General features: G+C 41.3%; 1 protein-coding gene across 2 annotated transcripts; it reads right to left on the reverse strand.

Annotated features, from left to right (window-relative positions):
* Positions 1–513: 513 nt before the first annotated feature.
* On the reverse strand, positions 514–13779 carry erlin2 (ER lipid raft associated 2). 2 transcript variants are annotated; one of them, XM_079161809.1, is made up of 12 exons: positions 13712–13779; positions 12270–12377; positions 11470–11551; positions 10754–10800; positions 10431–10492; positions 10094–10219; positions 9369–9442; positions 8332–8390; positions 4851–4942; positions 4667–4756; positions 3279–3358; positions 514–3173 (listed from the first exon to the last, which is right to left on the reverse strand). In XM_079161809.1, exons 2-12 carry the CDS (start codon positions 12374–12376, stop codon positions 2994–2996), a joined length of 999 nt encoding a protein of 332 aa, XP_079017935.1. In that variant the 5' UTR covers position 12377; positions 13712–13779; the 3' UTR covers positions 514–2993. The 2 variants fall into 2 exon arrangements, with proteins under 2 accessions (XP_079017935.1, XP_079017936.1); XM_079161810.1 differs by lacking the exon at positions 13712–13779 and having other exon boundaries at positions 12270–12515.
* Positions 13780–20718: the final 6939 nt, after the last annotated feature.

The following is a 20718-nucleotide window of genomic DNA, read 5'->3' on the forward strand; positions in this document are numbered from 1 at the left end:
AAATACCACCCATGGACAAAAGTCTACAAAGCATGGTTCAACATTCAGCCTATAGAATATAGTTCAGGGTAAAACTTTACAATAAGGTGGGCGCAACATAAGTGTTAATAATAGTGATATGATGATGAAGTAATGGGGGTTTAATAGGAACTTCTCAGTATGATGCATCTCTTTACTTAAGGAGGCTCAAGCTTAAAATTAAAAAAAACAAACTTTTTCTCAAGAAAAGGGAGTCAAAAATGTTCACGATAACGACCAGTTTTGTGCTTCTCTGGAACTGGTCTGGAGTACGTCAGAAATGACTCAGAGTCAGAATGTGAAATATAAAAAGTAAGGAGGCTTTCATTCTGGTAGAGTTGTAACTCAAAAGGACTTTTATAACTTTTAAATAATCTGATTTGCAACAATTGTTTAGATACTAAATGTTTGTGTTGGAAACTCTTATTAACGACACATCCTGTACATCACATTGGACAATGCAATGTAAATAAAAACTCTTAATAATGCGATTGATTACTCAAATAACAACCAACAGTACTTTATTGTCAAATGACAATATCTTGATTGCATATTCACAATTGAAGTCAGTGCAAAAACATTTGCCTTTCAAGTCAGTCAATAAGAGACCTTTGTAATAAAATGACAACTGGAAGTCAATTTGAGGACCAACTGGACAAAATTTAAACAACAGAGGGGTGCCAATAACACATCATATAATCACTGTTTGCACAAGAAGATTATTGGAAGTTGTATTGGGTTACAGTGAATTCAGGACAACGACCACTTAGCTTCAGGCGTCAGAAATATTTTCTCACCGCGACAGCGTCTGCTCAACCAAAAAAAAAAACAGAAGAAAACATGCCAAGTTCCAAGAATCAACACCTAGACAGCCCCCTCCCCCCTCCCCCCAAAGCTACATTATGAAATGAGTCAATGTTGGATGAAGAACACATCCTTTGGTCGGTAACTCATACTCAGATATTCGGTGCAACACCACATCACTCCCACAAAAAAATGCCAAATACTGAGAAACAAACTTTGCATTGAGAAAACACATTTCTTTAGTAATCTAAGACAGAGAACACAGGAGATCAGACATTAAGTGAAGTTTGGTTTTTGGTCCCGATCAAGTCAAGACTGTTGAAAACGGACCCCGACAGACAATGGTGACATACGAGGTCGGTAGTATTTCTACAGCGAGTCCCTCGGTGTTAATCTGTATAGTTCAGTTCCTATGATTACTTCAGCGGCTCATGTTGTCAAAGGCTCAAAGCCAATTCACTACTGTATATATTCTGTAACCATTCATGAAGTGGTTATATCAAATCACCCAACATAGCTAAAAACTGCCCATTGAGAAAAGATGTTGCCACATGTCTGTATCATAGACTTTACATCAGAGAACAGCTGTTTGTGTCATAACCCAACATACACTTCTCAGAGCGGGCCCTGTTTGGAATAAAACTGCACAATAGGCATCAAGAGCCAAAACAAACAGATGCACAGATATAGTCTCTCCAACATGCTACATACATGTAGTGCACATGTGGGACAACTTCAAACAGTTGCATGAATTCAATTAAAATTCAACAACCCTGTGCTCAAAAGTTTTTTTTTTTCTTCTTCATTTTTTTTACAGAAACATAAAACAAAAGACAAAGAGTGATGCTATTAAAATCTGACAGGCAGCAGCTACGACACAGTACATTCATCATCCCTGGGTTTGGTCTACAGTCGGGGGCCCGTATTTTTCAAGCACTCAGAATAAGAAATCACAGTCCAACATCCTCAGAGCGACACATATTTGGTCCTAATTTACAGCAGTATCAGCATTTAAATAACTTTCTTGATCTCTTGAAGTCGTTCCTTGTCCTGTTGGATTTAGCGGCGCTGCAGAGCTTTCCCACCCAGACATGTGAGAGTGTAGTGGAGTCATTTAGCGGGTTAAAAGGTTTATTTTTCTTGGGATGCAACGGCTTCATTCACAAAACGTTGTTGCAATTGATCGCGAGCAAAATCCCGCCATTAAACAGCGACTGTCCTTTAGTAGTGTGCTTTGGGTTGCAGAAAGAGTGATTATGCCGCTTTTAAAAAGTTTGGTAAAACTTCTGCATCACCTTTTCATAACCAAAAACACAAGAAATGGATTCATCTTTGTGTTGATCCGCACTATCTTAAGCTACAACTGTTAGCATATCCAGCTAACTAGTTTACCGCCTACAGTAGCATTACTTCCAAGGCAAATAATTAGCATAGCACTGACCCACTACATTCCTTTGTGAGGTTACAGAGAAAAAAAGAAGCCCGTCCCCGACAAGCTTCACGTCTTCTACATGAGTCATAAACTGATGAGGGGGATGACTTTTAGCCTGTAACATGCAGCTTTAGCCTCAGACTTTTAGCACGATATTTAGCCATTAAGTGAATATTTAAGACCCCTTCTACTATATTCTATATTCTTCAAAAGTCAGTTGGAGAAGGGTTTTTCCCAACCAACACAAATGCTCAATGAGAGCACATGCTTGTGAATGGTTAACACAGTATGAACACATAGGTAGTGATGGATTTGTGATCCTTGATGTTGTGGCTAAATGAACTGGGCACAGTTGATACGCGGAGCTGAGCGGTAGGAGGGCGAGTGGCTTGAAAAGGTGGTTTCGGCTAAATGACGGTTTTAAAAGTAGCTAATTATACACCTACGGATGATGCTAATTTACTAGTCCGTCTAAACGATCTCATTCTCTATCAGAACGGAGTAGAAGCTTAGGAAGCCTCTGAAATGAACTCAAGTCCTCCGCTCTGAGGTTGGAGAATATGACATGGTAGTCATACTTGCAGTGTGATTTATAGGAGTTATTCTGACGTGTTTGAGAAATACAGACCCTGGTCAGCAGTGCTTCTTCGAGTCAGAGGGATAAGTTGCCAGCCAGCCTGTGGGCCGGGCGCCTGCCCTCCAGCAGCCAGTCCTTCCACTCAGTCTGGGCGGTCCCTCACTAGTCCAGGTCCAGGATCTGCTCAGCAACGATGTCCATGGCTGCAGAGGCCTTGATCGAGCTCCCTGCAGAGCCAGAGTCCACAAACATCTGGGGAATTTCATTCCCAAAGTAGATTTTGCTGTTGGTTGCGATGGCCTTGTACTTCATGAGCTGCAGGTACTCTGGTGTTAACTTCAGCTGCAAGAGGGGACACGGCATTACAATTACAAACGAGCAGTCTGGACTTTCCCGTCCATATTTGTCCCGGTTTAAGCGGGAAGTGTGTTCGCGTCATCTCTTTACCTTATTGGCCTCGGCAGCTCTCTCTGACGTATAAAACTCTGCATCTGCCTTGGCTTTCTGCCGGGCCAGGAAACCGCTGTCTGTGAATCACAAACAGTCAGTGTCAGCAGCGGGAGGTCGGTTTCACTACAACACAAAGCTGCTTTCCTGTTTAGAAAGTAGGAAGCCAACGTAAATACTGTGAACCACAAGCATGAGTAACATATAAACTGGGTCCCCGACTCAAAAACAAGCAAACCAGTGCTAAAAACAAACAGCTGCTGAGACCACAGAGTGATCGACTCTTCATCATTCTGATCTGCACTTTGTTAGTGTTCAGCATGTTTGGTTCTTTCTTATATGAAGCAAACATTTTGACTTGTTCTAGCAGGAGAAGTTTAGATAATCTGTGACGACAGCTGTTTTATTCTGCTGTGACCTCATCAGTGAATCAGAGCTGTACAATTAGCGCACGTAAACCGCATGCAGCGATTATTCATGTTATTACATGTGAAGTCAAAGCCCGTCTACGATACAAACAGTGGTGGGAAGTGACTAAGCACATTTATTTAAGTACTTAATGCAAGAACTGCACAATTTTAAGGGTACTTGTACTACACTTAACACCTCAACACAAATATGTCATCCCTGCATTGCTCTGTACATACTAGTTACTTATTCAAATAAAAACTTCACATAAAAGCTTATACAACACAATGTATAATGGGGCATTTTCTTTGGCTTTACTTTTGATAAAAGGAAAAGTACCGGAGTATTATATGAAAATATTCTTTAAGTGGCAATCTTGAAGATTTTCATTTCAATAAATACATGTTGAGTCACTAACTATCGCCTAATGAGGCAACAAAAAATAGTCGACTGACTCAAAGATTTAGTCAACTAATCGATAAGTTCATTTAATCGACGGGTCCGTCGTACCGACTTTCTCCACAAAGAATCACAAACGCACCACTTTAAATCTCGTGTTTACATGTGTGTGCCCATACGTTTCTTGGAAAGAAGTCATTCAGCGTGAAAAAAAGCATAAAAAGCAACAAAAGAAATCTTAAGACAACTAAAACCAAACCGACCGATTACACTAATAGACTAAGAGGGGTCAACCGGAGTATTAAGTTACTGCTAATAACCCGACATGTCCTACTTCTGCAGCTTCACATCACAAACATTTACCTGGTCAAACACGAGTTGACTTTTACAAGATTACCACCAGTAAATATGGTGTCGCCTAATCAAGCAGAACTAAAATATTAAGGATTATAAGGATAAGGATATTAACAGGATTTTGAATTCAGGACTTTCCTGTGTAATAGGAGTATTTTTACATTGTTGTACTGGTACTTTTACTTCAGCACAGGATCGGAGTAGTTCTTCCACCGCTGCATACAAACCTTCGATTTCAGAGATCTTTTTTTCCGTTTCCTTCTCCATGACTTTCTGTCCAAACTTGATCTCCGACACTTGTGCCACTTTCTCAGCCTCTATTAAAAAAAACAAAAGAGGTAGATTTCAATTTTCAACCGTCAGTGTTTTAAATGCACTTCTTCCTGATTGTTTCTCTTCTCTCTTTCTCACCTATGATAGCTTTGATCCTTTCGGTTTCTGCCTCCTTCTCCACAACCTTCTGTGTCTGTTGAGAGATCAGCAGTTTCGTCTTCTCGCTCTCCCTGCAAACAACATGAACAGATGCTTTAACATTAAACTCTTTAGTTACATTTACAGAGCAGGCTTTATTGACACATTGATACTGTTTAGGTGGGGAATCTAACACTTAAGTGTGGCGACATCATTTCCAGAATACTTCCTCCCAACACATCGTGTCACCTCAGAACAACGTGTGGGTGTAAACCGGTATCACAGTATGCATGTATTAAAAATGTATGGTTATCATAGAATGTACATTCCTACGGTACAAAAACAAACAAACTTGACCCCCATCGAAACACTAATGAGCTGTAAAGCGTCGTAAAGCACACTTCATTCAAAGAAGCGTAGATGTACGCAGGCAATGTCTCGAAGTCGTCGTATAAGACAATTTATACAATCTCGCCAAATACAAAAGTAAACTCGGCAAGCTGTCTGCCTGCATAGCAGCTGCAGTGAGTGCACTAGTAGTTCCACTAGTTAGTGGATAGCTAAACACACGGCTGAGAGGTACGCAGCAGTGTGTACTGCAGTTCTGTTAGCCAAACACAAACTGTTATCCCCCCCCCGGTGTAATGGCAGTATACAACAGGTCACAAAAGGTGTTTTGAGAAAGTGTGAATCACTGCAACCACGAGAGGTCCTTCAGCATTCAGCCATAACTGGTCGACCACATTATTAGAGAGTTTGCTGCAGCAGAATGGAAGTTTAGCCGTGGACATAACTGGAGAGTTGGTAATGTACTGTTTAATTACCCATCAACTGGGAACAACATTGGGATCAATATTTGTTTACCTTTTCAGGCATCAAGTTGGATACAAGCTTTCAGAAAAGGTTTGTTGTTATGACTTGGTTGATGAAGTGAATGGTACGTATTTATGGTCAGAAACCATCAATTGAATAACTTCCATATAATATGAATACAGCATGAAGATTCTACTGCTTTATGCATGTAAAGTCGCTCTTGGCAGCTCTTGGCACCCAATTTCTGCCATCATTAACATTACAATGAAAAAAGAAAAGGAACTAAGCAGTTTTACTGAAACCGTGCAGAAAGGGGCTCAACAAGTTGAGTCACAAATCTCTGAGCCCTGGAAAACTTTTAAGAAAGTCTGATTCTGTGAGAGGAACGTTGGGACTGGGCATAAAACATCTAGAGTTCCAAACTCCTAATCCAGCATCTAAACCCTGTGCCATCACATGGGACAAAATACTCTGCCTACGCAAGAAATCTCTGCTTTGCATCTTCATGCTGTTGCCTCATTGGAAGAAATCCTATAATCTGAAGGCTTTTTATCTCTCGAGTGATCCTTTGAAATTAAAACAACACAAGTGCTGGTTTAAAGGGATTTTGAGTTGAAGTTTCCATTTCAACGGTGTGGACCGTCTTTTGTATAAACCCATTTGAACTGTTGAGACTTGTTTATATTACTGGCCTCCAGGCATCTATGCAACGCCAACGCTCCGACTGTCTCACAGGCTGTAAAAACAGAGTTTCAACAACTTATTAGAAGGTGAAACCAAAAGTAAGTCTAGGCCACTGCCTACAATTACATTTGCCAACAACTACAGTAATTGCAGTGCATGTCAATATGATCTGAAGGATCTAATGTTTTGCAGGATAAAATGGGACTCCAACATGGGAAACTGATCACTTCTGTGGTCGTCTGACTGCTTGTGTTGCTGCTTCTCCAGATCTCTGCAATTCAGTTGGTGAATAATTGGTACCATAACCCCCAGAAGCAATGGCAAAATCTACAAAGAATAAGAGTATGTTCACTGTTTTACAATGATGTAAGAATCTGTTTTGCGTAACAAGATGCATACATCAACTACGCAGAATTGCATATTTCCTTAAAGTGTGCAAAAAGGTGCTTGTGTAACAGTGTGTAACAGTGTGTGATTGTGTGTGGATGCTATCAGAGGTTTGGCTACTGTTAACAGCTCTGTCCTGCTCTTTGTTGGATTTGGGGAAGTTTACTAAAACTCAGAAATTGCCAAACATTTGCAAAACACATGGCTCATCCTGAAGCCTTATTCCTTTAATCCTGTATTGTTCAAAGTGAACTTATTGAAAATAGGTATACAGGCTCTCATTAGAAAGAAATAACATTACGACCTTACATTTAGAGTTGTTGGCTAAAAGTAAAAAGCATTGTTTTTGCTTTGCTTTGTCTAAAATCATGGAGCTGTGACTAAGAAAATGACTAAGAATTGTGATGCTAAATGTGCCATCGCTATCGTTTGAGAACTATGTGCCACGCGAGGTGTAACAACCAACTATGAGCGACAGGGCTCAGTGAACGCTCCACTCTTCCTTTGGAAAGCACAGTGAAGAAGCTGCCAATGCTTTGCTATAGTTAAATATATAGTTTATGCTGATGCCTTGCAATAAAGAACTGAAAGCGAGGTCCTTCTCCACTGACTATACAATGCTCCTTTGAGTTAGACAAATACAACTGAACCATCAAACAAACATCTGTAAGTAACAAAGAAGAGCAGTCCAGGGACCCCTTCCAGGAGAGAACATTCTCTTAATAGTAAGACTGATTAAGCATCTACTATTTGTACTCTTACACCATTTGTATTCTATAAATACTTCCGCCCCGTTTCATACTACTAAACAGAAACACATTTTAACTTGACAGCATTCACACTTTTCAGGTAATTGATCTTTAAAGTGCTCATAAAAATGAACAGTAGGCAGACTGGCACAATAAACCAGACAATTAAACTCACCAGTCAAAAGTGCTTCAACTTCAAAAATAATGAAGTCATTGCCGTGTTTCACAAAAGGCATCAAGAGCTTCTATTGGCCCAGAGCTAACGTGGGTGTAATGGACACAATACTCTTGTTTTATTGGTGCAAATGGTCCGCAACTGTAGATATGCACTTTTTAAATGATGCAGCACAATTCTATAATTTATAACAGATTATTTCACCCCCTGACGGAGCGTCCCTGACCCCACTTTGAGAATCACTGGACCAGTTGACACATGTGTGTTGCATTAATCAGGCTTCGTGTGGGTTCTGGACCAGAAGTCACACACAGTGCCTGACTTTAAATGAAACAAATCAAAATGCTGTCCCTTTTCTGTCACTGTATGCATGCGACTTGAAGACTTCCACTTTCCACCGTGGCCGATGCATCGCAAGTGGTTCCATGAACCTTACTGCAGCTTACTGTAAATCCTCAATTTCCCCTCTTTATCACAGTCACAGAGAGAAGGCTGTTGATTCATGAGGCCAAAGTGAGACGTTCACAGACAGATTTAAAAGCAGCCCCGTCTTGGTTGGCTGGGGAAGTTGGATGAACATCAGGCTTATCCACTTGGGAGGGAAAATCATTACGCAACACATGAGTCAGGGACCAGGGATCATTACTCTACGGGAAAAAAACGGAAAACTCACATTAGCTCGTAGTTCCTGCGAATGCTCTCTGGGATATTGGGCTTTGTGACACGGACCGCCTGTGGATCAGTGAGACGGACAGAAAAACAAAGAGTCAACACTAAAGTAGGCAGATAAAGACAGCGCAAGTATTAAAAGCAAGACGACTTTAAAAAGAGGTTTTCACCACAAGGGGAGTTATCCCCAAAAAAGGCAGTTTGAGATAAGGCCCCCTGAACTGTACGATTATTGGTTTTCTCAGAAAGACCCGCAATTGTTATTTCAACTGTTTCTAGAGATTTACAGGAAACAGGCCAGAGTATTAAAGCCCAGCGGAGCTTTTAACTCTCAGGAGTGATGTGTGTGTTTCTCTCTGTGGGTATGGAGGAGGGGGAGATTCATTAGTGGGGGAAACCACTCAGGCTCCTTCTAAAGTTTAAAGACATAACGTTGTCCTCTACATAACTCTTCGGACAAACAAGGTCTTGTGTTGTAATAATAAACTGTCCAGGAGAGCGGCTTTATAAAAAGGCTGTAAACTGTAAAAAGAATCTCATTATCAGGGATTCTGTAGTTTCATTAGGTTTACATTACTGCTCCAATACCCGAGTTCTGCACTGCAGTCCAGTCTGAGTCTAGATGTCTTACTGTGTTTTTAATAATGCTTCTAAAGAGAGACAACAAGGTGACAAACGTAAAAACATCTTTTTAATAAAGTAAAATGCTAGCGATACGTTCAGTCCAGATAATAATAAATAATGATGTTAATGGTTAGATATCAATCCACGGTGCTCGGTGCATTTTCTTGCCCTCCCCCTTGCGGTTAACCACATTTCCCAGAATCCATGTGAACAATGCCCAGAGAACGTGCATAAACCTGCTGCATTCAATCAGAGGTGTTATTGTTATGAGAATACACATAAAGCTACAGAACACAAAGCCAACAGCGACGGCTCCAGAAGCAAATCTTTGAGCTGTTGTTACAGATCCCCAACATCTCTAAAAGTAAGGACCCGAGACGGTCATGAATTCAGCCTTGCTGGTGGTTTTTACTGTACCTGGATGATGAGTCCAGGAGCCATGGATGTTAGGTCCTCTTGTAGCGTCAACTTCAGGTTTTCGTCGATTTGGTCTGTACGAGATAGACACAAGGCAGGTGGGTGAGCTGAACTAACTCAGCCAAAATGGTTTAGTTTCATTTCATCCAATGGGGATAATGTGAGTCGAGGTCGCAAAGAAAATCCAATGCTCAGCTAAACAGGTAGGTTTCAAATAATCAGACGGCCAGAGAAAGCGTACAGACACATTTCATGTGGGACTTCACAACAATTATTCTGCAGTCAAGTTGCATGAGCAGTGCACCTCATCAATATCAATCAACTCACTGCTATCAGGCAATAATTGATCCAAGTCCAGACATCATCAGTACTGGGCTCAGTATCAAAACATACTTTAAAATACCGATACCCCATCAGCATTTGATTATGGTTCACTTAGATTTATTGCAACATAGCGAGAGGGAACTTTCAATGTGCTGCTTACTGTAAAGAGACGTTTTCAACCCCTCATAAAAACCGCCTCATAACGCCCCGGTTGTGTTTAGGCAGACACATTCTAACATTCACAAGTGTGGCCTCACAGTATGCACAGCAGTAGTTGTAGCGGGCGGCTGGCCACCCGATGAGACATGGCCATGAAAACGTGGTGTGTTCTGAACCCTCGGCTGTAGGCTGACAACATGTTTATGTAGATGTACCATTAAAAGAGTTGCTTCAGCACTTACCAAACAAGCCGATGTAGACCTCCTGCAGTGAGTGGACGCTGCAGAACTGGTTGAGCTCATGGTGAACTTTGTTAAATATCAAAGCTTTGTCGTAGTCTGCCGTGAAGTTCCTCACTATGTCGTACACTGCAGAGAGGGAGACAAGTGCTCAGTCAGTTCAGAAGCGAATGTAAAAACACAGAACACACGTACAGTATGTGGCTCTGATGGAGACGGCTGCAACAAAAGGACGTCTGACGTGTTGCTCAGTGCCAAGTCGTCTTCAAAAAATGAACAGGGAGTTTAGGATGAATTCATTGTTTGCCGTTTTTGGCCCGTTGAACATTAGTGACTTTACCTGCTGATGGAACGAGGTAGTTCACCACTTCTATACGGTCAAAGTAAATCATCACTCCTCCACTGAAAGAGAGCAAATGCATAACTATTTGACAGGCACTTTCATCCAAAACACCAGTACGAGCTAAGATAAAAGGGTTTGTATTTTCAGTGTGGGTGAAGCCAGAAGTTCAGATGATGAGATGACTCCAGCCGTGTTGGTGGCGTTATAATCCAATAAATGCATTGTGTGGGAGCGTGTAGGTTACAAGATGAATGCTCAGTGTAATAAGCATCGAGAGAACCTACATCTGATACTACTTAAGCCAACAACAGCAGACCTACCCTGTGCCACACGGTACATTCTTCACCTCATCTGTCTGCAACGTCGTCTAAGAGACAAAAACAAAAAGTCATGCTTTAATTAAGTTTTCCAGAAGTCAGGAACACAAAAACAAGCTGCTGAAATCATAATAAAAACACCAGACAGTAGTAGCGCTGAAATCAGACAACACGTTTTAAGTTGAAGAAACCTGGATCTCATTTGTACATGCAGGAGAAACGCAGTCACAGGAAGTCCTGGTCAGTATCGTGGAATGCAATACAACACCGCAGAGCTGAATCAACATCTCCACGACACAACGTGTGAACCGTAACCCAACCTTCTGAATTAACAACGGTAGGTCATATTACAGGGCTGCAGAACAGATATCACCATCAAACTTCCACAGTTCATCTCTTACATTAAGAGAATTATTCTTTATGTTACAAGTTTTCTGAAAATAAACATTTGGATATGCAAATGAGGCACTATCTTACGAAATATGTGCTAATTTGCATACATTTCCAGAACAGAAATCTAAACATTGGATAAAACGGTTCTTGAAAACAAATTCTGAAATATCACTCTTCTTATTTATGTACACACGATATCGGTTGCATGCGTGTTCAAATGATTCACTGATCTGAATTGAGGCTCAAAGGACACAGGTTGTCCAATGCTGTTCAGATTATTAGTGTTTCTGGTTTTTATGTTCTAAATTTGACTTCACTTGACTCACCTGGACAGACTTGTAGGTGGTGATGAATGGAAGCATGAGATGGAAACCAGGGCCGCTGGTGGTGGTCAGGAGAGCCCCTCCTCTGTGTTACACACACACACACACACACACACACACACACACACACACACACACACACACACACACAACTGATCGTTATACCATTGAATAAAACAATTCTGATTATGTGTGTTAAGATGATTTAGGAGACAAACAGGAGCAGTTATGGTAGTTTAGTCAAAATGAGCAGTAAGGACTCAGGTGCGCTCATTTTTCTTTACGCTACTGCTGACGACAAGTACAGATATTCCTTCCTAATGTCCTCATACTCGGGCAACTCATTTATCAGGGTTTAAGATCTACAAATTAATTTGTAAAAGTACAGTACTTGAGTAAATATTACATTCAACCACTGAATTTCTTCTTGTCGTAAATGAATCAACCGTTACTCTCGGATGACACCATCATGACTCACTCGAGACCACAGTCTCAGTCGCAACTCATCATTTGTTTTAAGAGCTCCAGAAAGACAAAAGCTTATTGTATCTAGTTTGTTACGAAACGCCGATATTTACTGCATGCCTGCATGCCAGTATTAAACTTTCAACAGAACCACAGCAGGCTTTTTTTTTTTTAATGCCCATGTATTTAAAGTAGTCACTGTTAACAGTCGTTTAGGGCAAACACCTTTGAAGCAGATGCTCTTTTTTTTTTTTTTTTTTATAGTATCCGTTTTACAACAGTGCAGTTTAACACAAACGTCTCAGGCACAAAACAAAAAATGCGTGCTGCAGACCCACCTGTAGTAAACACCAGTGTGTCCCTCATCGATCTTGTGCACAGAGCCCAAGAGAGCCGCTCCTCCGAGAGCAGCAATTATCGAGAACACGGCACCCCACTGTGCCATCCTGGCAGGCAGAAGAGGAGGACAGCATGTGGAGATGAGCACATGGGAACACAGTTTATTGTTTTGATGTGTACACGATGTCCTGCTTTAATTCTAATCAAATGCTCCAACTACATGTGCTACTGAACGATCCACCCAGTGAGCAGCCTGTGTCGTACGGTAGTAACACAGCGGCGTTGCCTTCTTGCTCACTGGGTTATCTCCTCTCAGCTCAGGCTTAGCCGGGCATCCGCTGCTACTTAGTGACCTTGTCACACTTAAAGAGGATTGAGGCTAAAGTGCAAAAACATTTTAACCTCTCGTGACAAGTGAACCTACAACGGTGTTTACATTCACGTTTATGTGATAACGTTTATTTCAGTTGGTTTAAGCGGAAAGAGTTGGATGAAGTGCTGTCTGAGCTGAGGATTTCACAAAGACAACCTCGTGACCCTCCTGACTCAACCCTGGACTCAGAATCAGTTTATACAACATCAGGTCCAATTAATTATACATTTTATTTGCTTTAACATTATTTTGAACGCGTTTCTTTTTTAAAGAAATTAGTCTGTAACGCTTTGTTTTTAAGGTGGTGGAATAAACAAAGATACAATTTAATTTAAGTTTATAAGCAATTTATTTGCGAGGAGAAATGTGCGCTAACAGATTCTCGTTAGGTGGTATGAAAGGTGACAGAAGTGAACACAAATGTGTTACGTTACAACAGTGGTTAAAATATTGTAAGAGCTCTTCTGAATGTAAATCATCCACCAAAGAAGAAAATGTCTGAATTTAATCTGACATTTTCTAAAAGTGGCGCACGCAGCTTCCTCTTCTTCCTGTTAACGACTGCAGCTTTACAGCAGGTCAAAGTTGAAGATAAACACTTTATCAAAATACACACCAAACACACGGATGCCGAATGACAGGAGCGAATCTAAATATTGATATTCAGTCGTTTAGTGATTAAATTATGAAAGGAATAGATGACTTATTAGAAGGTCAACTTCAAATATCCAAACATTTGACTGCAATTTGGTGTCGGAGCTACAGTTAAGCTAGCTGGGATAGCATAACGTAAAGCTACTATACTATCGCTTCCTCAAATAGAGGAGCCTTTTCCAAACGCAGACCGGTTTAACTTGTACTATCAGTCACAACGTTAACTAGTGCTGGCCTCAAGGAACAACACAGCGGCACATATTGCTTAACCTCTGCTAACAAGTTAGCAAAACAATATCAGCACGTGTCCGCTTCCTTTTGACATGCTACTGACATACTAAACAAGACGGGGGAGAGCAGAGACTGTGTTTAAATAGATGTTAACACATGTTCTTGTTGCTCGGTCGCTCTTACCTGTAATTTATCCTGAGAGGACACTAGCAACAGATACGAAGCAGGCACCTGCTATCGTCTTCTTCTTCTTCTTCTTCTTCCTGTAGAATTTGACTGTGTGTTGTCCAGCTTGTTGCATCAGCGCCCCCTCGTGGTCGGTTGAGCAAACAACCTTTTTGGCCTTTGTACAGTGTCTCGTTCTGGACCACGTCTGGGCCTGTTGGCCATCAGCAGCTGCCTGGCCTGCTTCAATAAATCAGAGGCAAATATGATGAACGTGTTTACTTGAAATTAAATAAACTATTTACAGTACTTACAAAACAGGAGAGTGTGGGAAGAAACCAGAGGAAACAAGAGGAAACTCACAGCGACATGGGACAAATATGCAAACTCCACACAGAAATACACTGCTCGACTCACATTACAAAACAAGGAGCCTTTTTAATGTAAATACTGTGCCAGCTGTGGGTGAAATAGAAAAGGCTCATACAACAGTCACGGCAAAAAAACAAGTCTAAAGAAACGAAGTACAGTTATGAATAAACCGCAAACCAAATTAGATATTTGGGCATATACAAAGCAGTTGGTTATAGGGCCAGAAATCAACAGGAGCCCTGCACGCAGTTACATTACAAGTGCGAAGTCTTCAATTAATTTTCTGTCATAATGGAAACAACATGCACTGTTTTTCACAGCATACTAAACAAGGTTGAGGATACACATTCCTGTGGCTAAGGGTTTAATTAAGGCACTGTCTCTTAACTGCATTAATCTCTCCTTCATTTCCTGACATTTCTCGATCACAAAATACCCCAACAATAATAAAAAAGGACACACTCTTTGACCCAATGGTGACCCTGAAATGTGACTTTCATTGTCTTCCTGTTTTTCCCTGTTCCCAACACTCGTTGAAGCTGTTCAGAGCCCACACATAGGTGTTTTTTGTTGTTTGTTATAAATGTTGGCAATCAAGTTTCCTCTCGAGTTTATGAGCTGGAACCCACAACAGCATAGCTTGTTGCTGAGCCTCCGTAGTGTTTGCATCGCTATCATTTCGCTGCAGTAGCCTTGTAATGGAGGTAATTCTATAAACTCTTTAATGCTGAACTTGAATCAGAACAACTTACCACAGAGTCTTCTGCCCATTATAGTGGCATTAAAATGTCCATGCTGTGGACTGGTAAAAGTATCAAATTAGTTTTTATCAACAACTTCTACTTCAGGCTTTATTATACAAAAGTAGTCTGTTAGGTTACACTTATCTGTGAATATATAATAATATATAATATATAACACCTGCAAACTGTTTCTCTACCAGGAAAGTCTGATCAACTGTAAGATCTGACACTAAACACTGTGATCTCAGGTGCGTGTTTTTAAATACTTAATTAAGTTTTCACTTGTTTACTTCATTGTGATAGTGGTCTATGTTTTGGGTATTATTGTAAAATACTATACATGTTCTTGACCCTCGTGTTAGTAACTTGTTTTGCTTATCTTTCAGTGAATATTTGAATACTGATGAGAAAAAGAAAAGTGTTACATGCACTTTCCTCGTGTGAACAGCAGATGGCGACACAGACCAGCGGAGATGCAACGCTTCATTTCTATGAGAAAACTGGAGAACAGACTGCATTATCCTGCTGCCTCTGGCTGCCATGATTTTAACATTTTTGAGAGTCTTTTGCTGATATCTCGCAGCAGATGTTTATTACATTACTTGTCAGTGGATACGGTTGGCTGTTCGCAAAAGCAACAAAAGTTTCACATTTGTATAAAAATATATAATATAGAGCGAGAATCTAGCGAGGCAATCACTGAAAATCTCCAAAAGTCAATTAATTTCCTCGTCAATCAGCAACAAGCCACTGGAAGTGACACACAACTAAGGGTCTTGACATTAAAAAGGCCGTGGCGCTTTATTTTTAGACATTGGCCTCTTGAGAAATTTACAAAGGACCAGAGCTAACCCCTAGGTGCTGCAGTGGCAGCTCTGTGCTGTGCATTTTAAACAGAGATGGTGGGGGGGGGGGGGGGGGGGGGGGTGAACAACAGAGCAAGGGAAAAGAAGTTTGTCAGAGTTCATTAAGTATCAAGGGAACATCGCTGGAACTGGCAGCGTAAGCCGCGCCGGGGCCCTAGTGCCATTAATCACGACTGACAAGAAACCAGGGGCCGTGGGAGGAGGTGGGAGGGAGGGAGGGCAGCTCTGCCAGAGACTCTGGTAGTGATTATAGAACGGGGTCCAAGCAGTCCGAGCCAGGGGTGTTGAAGGTAAAACACACCACGGCCGAGGCTATAAAGTTCAGGTACCTTCACAGAGATCACACTCACATAATCACAGATAGTCTGAGAAGACATGTGACTCCATGACTTTGACAGCGTGACAGGGTAATTGGAGAGAGAGAGAGTGTGGAATATTTTGGTTTGAGAAGAGACGTTGGGGCTGGATCTCTCCCTTTGTGTGTTTCACCCTCACTCCCTCATTTATGTGAGCTGAGCCTCTGGCTTAATAGCATGCAGGAGCAGGAAGAGAGTGTGGAAGTGCTGCAGTAACAGAGTGTCGCCCATATATCTCTGTCGGCCTGACTTATTTTTCCCTCTGCACCCCCAGAAAAGCTCGTGGTAGCTCGCCACACTGCTGCCACCCTGGAAGGAAAAGAAATAAATGGGAGAGAGAAAAGAGAGAGGGGAGAAAGGAAAGAGGAGAGCTCGTGACTCGTGAAGATGGAGGCCTCTGTTAAGTGCTGTGCTTGAAAGCCCGTCCGGCCTCATTAGCTGTCAGTTGTAACAATACTGAGCTGGCAGCGAAGACTGCTCCCGGTCTCGGTGCCATAAATCACAGGCTGACAGGGCCCTGACAGGGCTGGGAACCAACACACATGCAAGACTTGCTTGCTTTCTGTCTCTCTGCTGTTCCCTTTTCTTTCTCTTCTCTCACACTTTTTCCACTGCTCATTCTTTTTCTTCCTTTATCTCCAATTCACCCTCTCTCTCTCTCTCTCTCTCTCTCTCTCTCTCTCTCTCTCTCTCTCACACACACACACTTAGGGCACATTGCAGCATGTCAGCAGACAGTCCAGGAGACATGTGCTCACATTTTTGCAGCACATTTTTATTTTTGTCGCTCCATGCTGTATATAGGTGTGTTTGATGGGTTTGGAACAGTCTGTGATTCTGTGATGGATTAGATGTGTGCATGTTGTTCTTCCTCCTTATTCTTGGTTTCTCTAACATACAGATATATATATGTTAACAAAAGCTTAAGAGGTTTTACAGTTTTGTTTTACGACATAAAATACGTGGGTAAATATCCCACACGTGAACGCTTTTATGTGTGTAAATTAGTGGCTAAATTAGATCATAATATGATTACTAAATGACTGCATAACAATCTTTAGATTCGATCCTGCAACTCGGCATTCATGTGTTTTCTAAAATGTTGTGTATTTTTGAAAAAGTGATCATTTTCAACTTTGACCTGCTGTAAAATGTCATCATGCCAAACAATGGTCCATGAAGTCATGTGACCATTGTGTAGTTTGTTTATGGCCTAACGTTGTAAGGAACAGGGTAGGTTGGTCTTACAAAAGCAATAAGCGCATTTCCCCAAATCTTGAATTGTCACATTAAAATGATAGTGTAGAAATTCGCTCGCCTGAGGTGTGGTTAATACCCAGCGCTTACTTTAACAATACCAACTTAAAAACGTTGAATTGGTTTCTTAAAGTAGAGATCATAAAGCTGACCTCCAGTTAAAGTCAGAGGAGGACACATTTGGCTGACATGCAAAGTCTCCCAGAGCAGATTTACATGCAAAGGTTTGAGTGGATTTGCATGTGGAGGATGTTATGGTCTGTTTGTATCCATGAGGCCGAGCATGAGCTCGCAGCAGCCGTCTGTCGGCGTCCATTATGGTGACGCGTGATGATGTGTGTGACACGACTGGAGAGGAAGGAAGTTAAAGAAAGCAGGGTCATTAATCACTGGCCGGTGACACATGAACACACGCGCACACATGTATATTTCCACACACGCGCACACATGTAGCTGTAGGCTTGGTGCTGAGCTTGCAGCTGGACATGTATACGCACAGTAAGGGAATATATACAGTGTTTACATACACGGAGAATGAGCTCACAGCTGGACTTCATGCCTCAGATCTGGATGGACTCCCACACTCCTCCTCCATTCCAGAGCTGCATACTTGTAACCAAAACCCAACAGGACTCAGCTGGTTCAGGTCAGCTCAGGTTGGATTTTGCACCTAAATGCTCTACCCTGAACAAGGTTTACACACAGAAAGTTTATTTTATTTATTAGTAATTTAACATAAATGTTTGCAATATGTTGCAAAACTGTTTTTTTTAGCACTTTAGGGCAGCAGAAACAAGTCGTTAACACCACATTGACCTAGTATTACCCTTTAAGTCGAAATAGCGATCAGACACGGAGCAACGTTGGCATTCATTTGCAGTCATGTTAGTCCACCTGATGCATTTAAGTCCAATATTCACTGTCCTGGTAGCTCTGTTTTGGTCTCCACCAACTCCTGACAGAAATATCTGGGTCTTTAGCTGCTTAATGCTCCGCTATGTTCACCCTCAAGTCTCTAACTTTGTCTTTCTGCTGGTTGGTGCTGAGCATGTTGAGAGTTTTTAGAGGTTTTCTTTGTGAAAACAGCCGCCTCCTCTGGTGATTGTGAACAAAAACAGTTAAGTTGTGGGCCGCAGTCAGGTGATTGTTCTCTGTGGGTTTGTGACTCGTTTCCTATTACACAATACATTTGTTTATCGTAAAAAAATATTGATCACAGCAACTTTAGAGTGAGAAATGCATCCCGTCTGTTGGGCCCAACACAACAGTCGTGACACCATTAAGTCATGATTTAACTTTAAAGGATAGGACGCCCATTCTCATTCCTCTCTCCTTCTTTTCTCAGTATCAACCGTTACCACAACAGTTTGAGAGTTTAGGATGTTCTTCTCTTCACGGTGCTGATGAGTCCCAGAGGAGGTCCTGGCACAAAATTACACAACTGGCCTCTCTCTGCTGCGCTACATTAATCTTCCCCTGGTTGCAAAAATCTCCCTTTAACATTTTCCTCATGCCTGCTTTGCTTCATGGTGAAATTTATTAGAGGATGTGTGTGTGTGTGATTATGAGCATGCATGTGTGGGCGGACAGGGTAATTGGTACTGTGAATGTGCTCGGGTCTGCTCAGGCCAAAAGATGCTTCACTGTATACACGGACAGCGTGGTGCTGAGCTGAGCTGTGGGGGTGTGGGAAAGCGATCAGAGTACTTCAGAGGGAGCTCAGGAAGAATGAGGAAATTGCAGACAGATAGGCCTAATGGTTGTGCTGAGGGAAGAGGTTGTAGGGCCAACAGCTGTTAGCCATCCATCTGGACCATCCTGGAGAGCTGAACTGGACCGCTCCGCAGTGGCGTGTTCGCCTTCTGGGGACGAGTGCACTGGGACTTTTCATCAGATTAGGGTCAATAAGGACTTGCAATAGATTCATGGAGTTTGTTTTAACATCCATTGAAGAGCTAATTTATTCAGAAGCAATAAGAGGAAGCTTCAGTTATGGCTGTGGGGAATCTTGAAAACAGAACAAATGGGTTATATAATCAATTACAAATGTATTTAAAATACATCCTACATAATTCCTGCACAGATCAAACTTTGGTAGTGAAAAGTAACACCAGCTCATTTCAGGAATCCGGAAAATTAATTCAGTGGTGAAATCTCCTGTGCTCATTGTTCTTCATGTTCTTCATTTCTCAGAGATCAGCTGTCAGACGAACGAGCGAGAGATCATGAGATGGATTTTTTCTTCCATTTTTTTGTTGGTAAAGTTTCGGCTTCTGTAGGTGGCATTCTTTTGTCTGTCTGTGGTTCCCAGGAATTTTTCCTGGGAAATTTCATTTAGTAAATCCTAGCTGTGAAATATGACTCTTACAATAGCAAATTTCAAATATTGCTCAGGGGTTTGATCACGAGGATGTTATATCAATGGATGATACAGAATGTATATATATATACAGTATATATATATTACTGTAAGCCTTGTACAGAATGCAGTAAAACATCTTAACTGATCTTGGAAACCTACCAGTACGAGTAAGACAAGATTGTGGGCAAGAAAAAGTACCAACATACTGCAACAGCGTCTCTGAAACAGAATACTTATTATATGTTGGATGTGAATCATGTGAACACGATGTACCTCCGTCAACAGAACAACAGTAACTAGACACAACATTTACACCTGTTTGTCAGAGTTGGCTAACAGGTTTGGGCAACCTAACCCTAACTCTTCCACAGAAATCGAAACTTTACTTTACTTTATCCTGACATATACTACGCAGCGCTATTTCTAAATCAAACTGCCTTTTTCTTTCAATGGTATTATGATTATTCATATTATGCTAAATATAAATTTTAGCGGGTTAGCTTAGCTAAGCATGAAGCCAGGGCACAGGGGGAAACAGTTAGCATAGCTCTGTCCTAAAGTAAAAACGTTGTATATCCCGTTACATAAACCAAAGTGAAGAACCTCAAGTTGTGGTTTTACTGTTTTTTCAATTCTGTATAAAGCTCCTGTTCTTTAATGAAAAAACGAACACATTCACTCTAACAAAAGCTCCTTCACTTGCCCACACATAGGGTTAGGTGTTATGCTACGCTAAGCTAACCGGCTGTTGGCTACATATTCATTGATCTTCTCATCGACCTCTCGCCAAGAAAACAAATAAGTGTATTTCCCAAAATGCTAAAAGAAAAACATGTCATGACACTGTGCTGTTTATTAAGTTCTAACTGATCAAGCCTTGCCCTACAAATAGGTGTTGTTAGTGTAGGTAATGTTATCTACAACACAGCCAGATAAACTTCAGTTACAGTTGAGTAATGAGAGAAATATTGCTTATTCTGTTCCAATCTCTTCCGCGAGGAGGGATATTGGCGAGTGACAGATGAAAGCGCAAGTACCTCTGGACAGCTGTTTGATTCATTCTAGATGT

This window comes from Pholis gunnellus (assembly GCF_910591455.1).
Source record: "Pholis gunnellus genome assembly, chromosome: 6".
Taxonomy (NCBI): domain Eukaryota; kingdom Metazoa; phylum Chordata; class Actinopteri; order Perciformes; family Pholidae; genus Pholis; species Pholis gunnellus.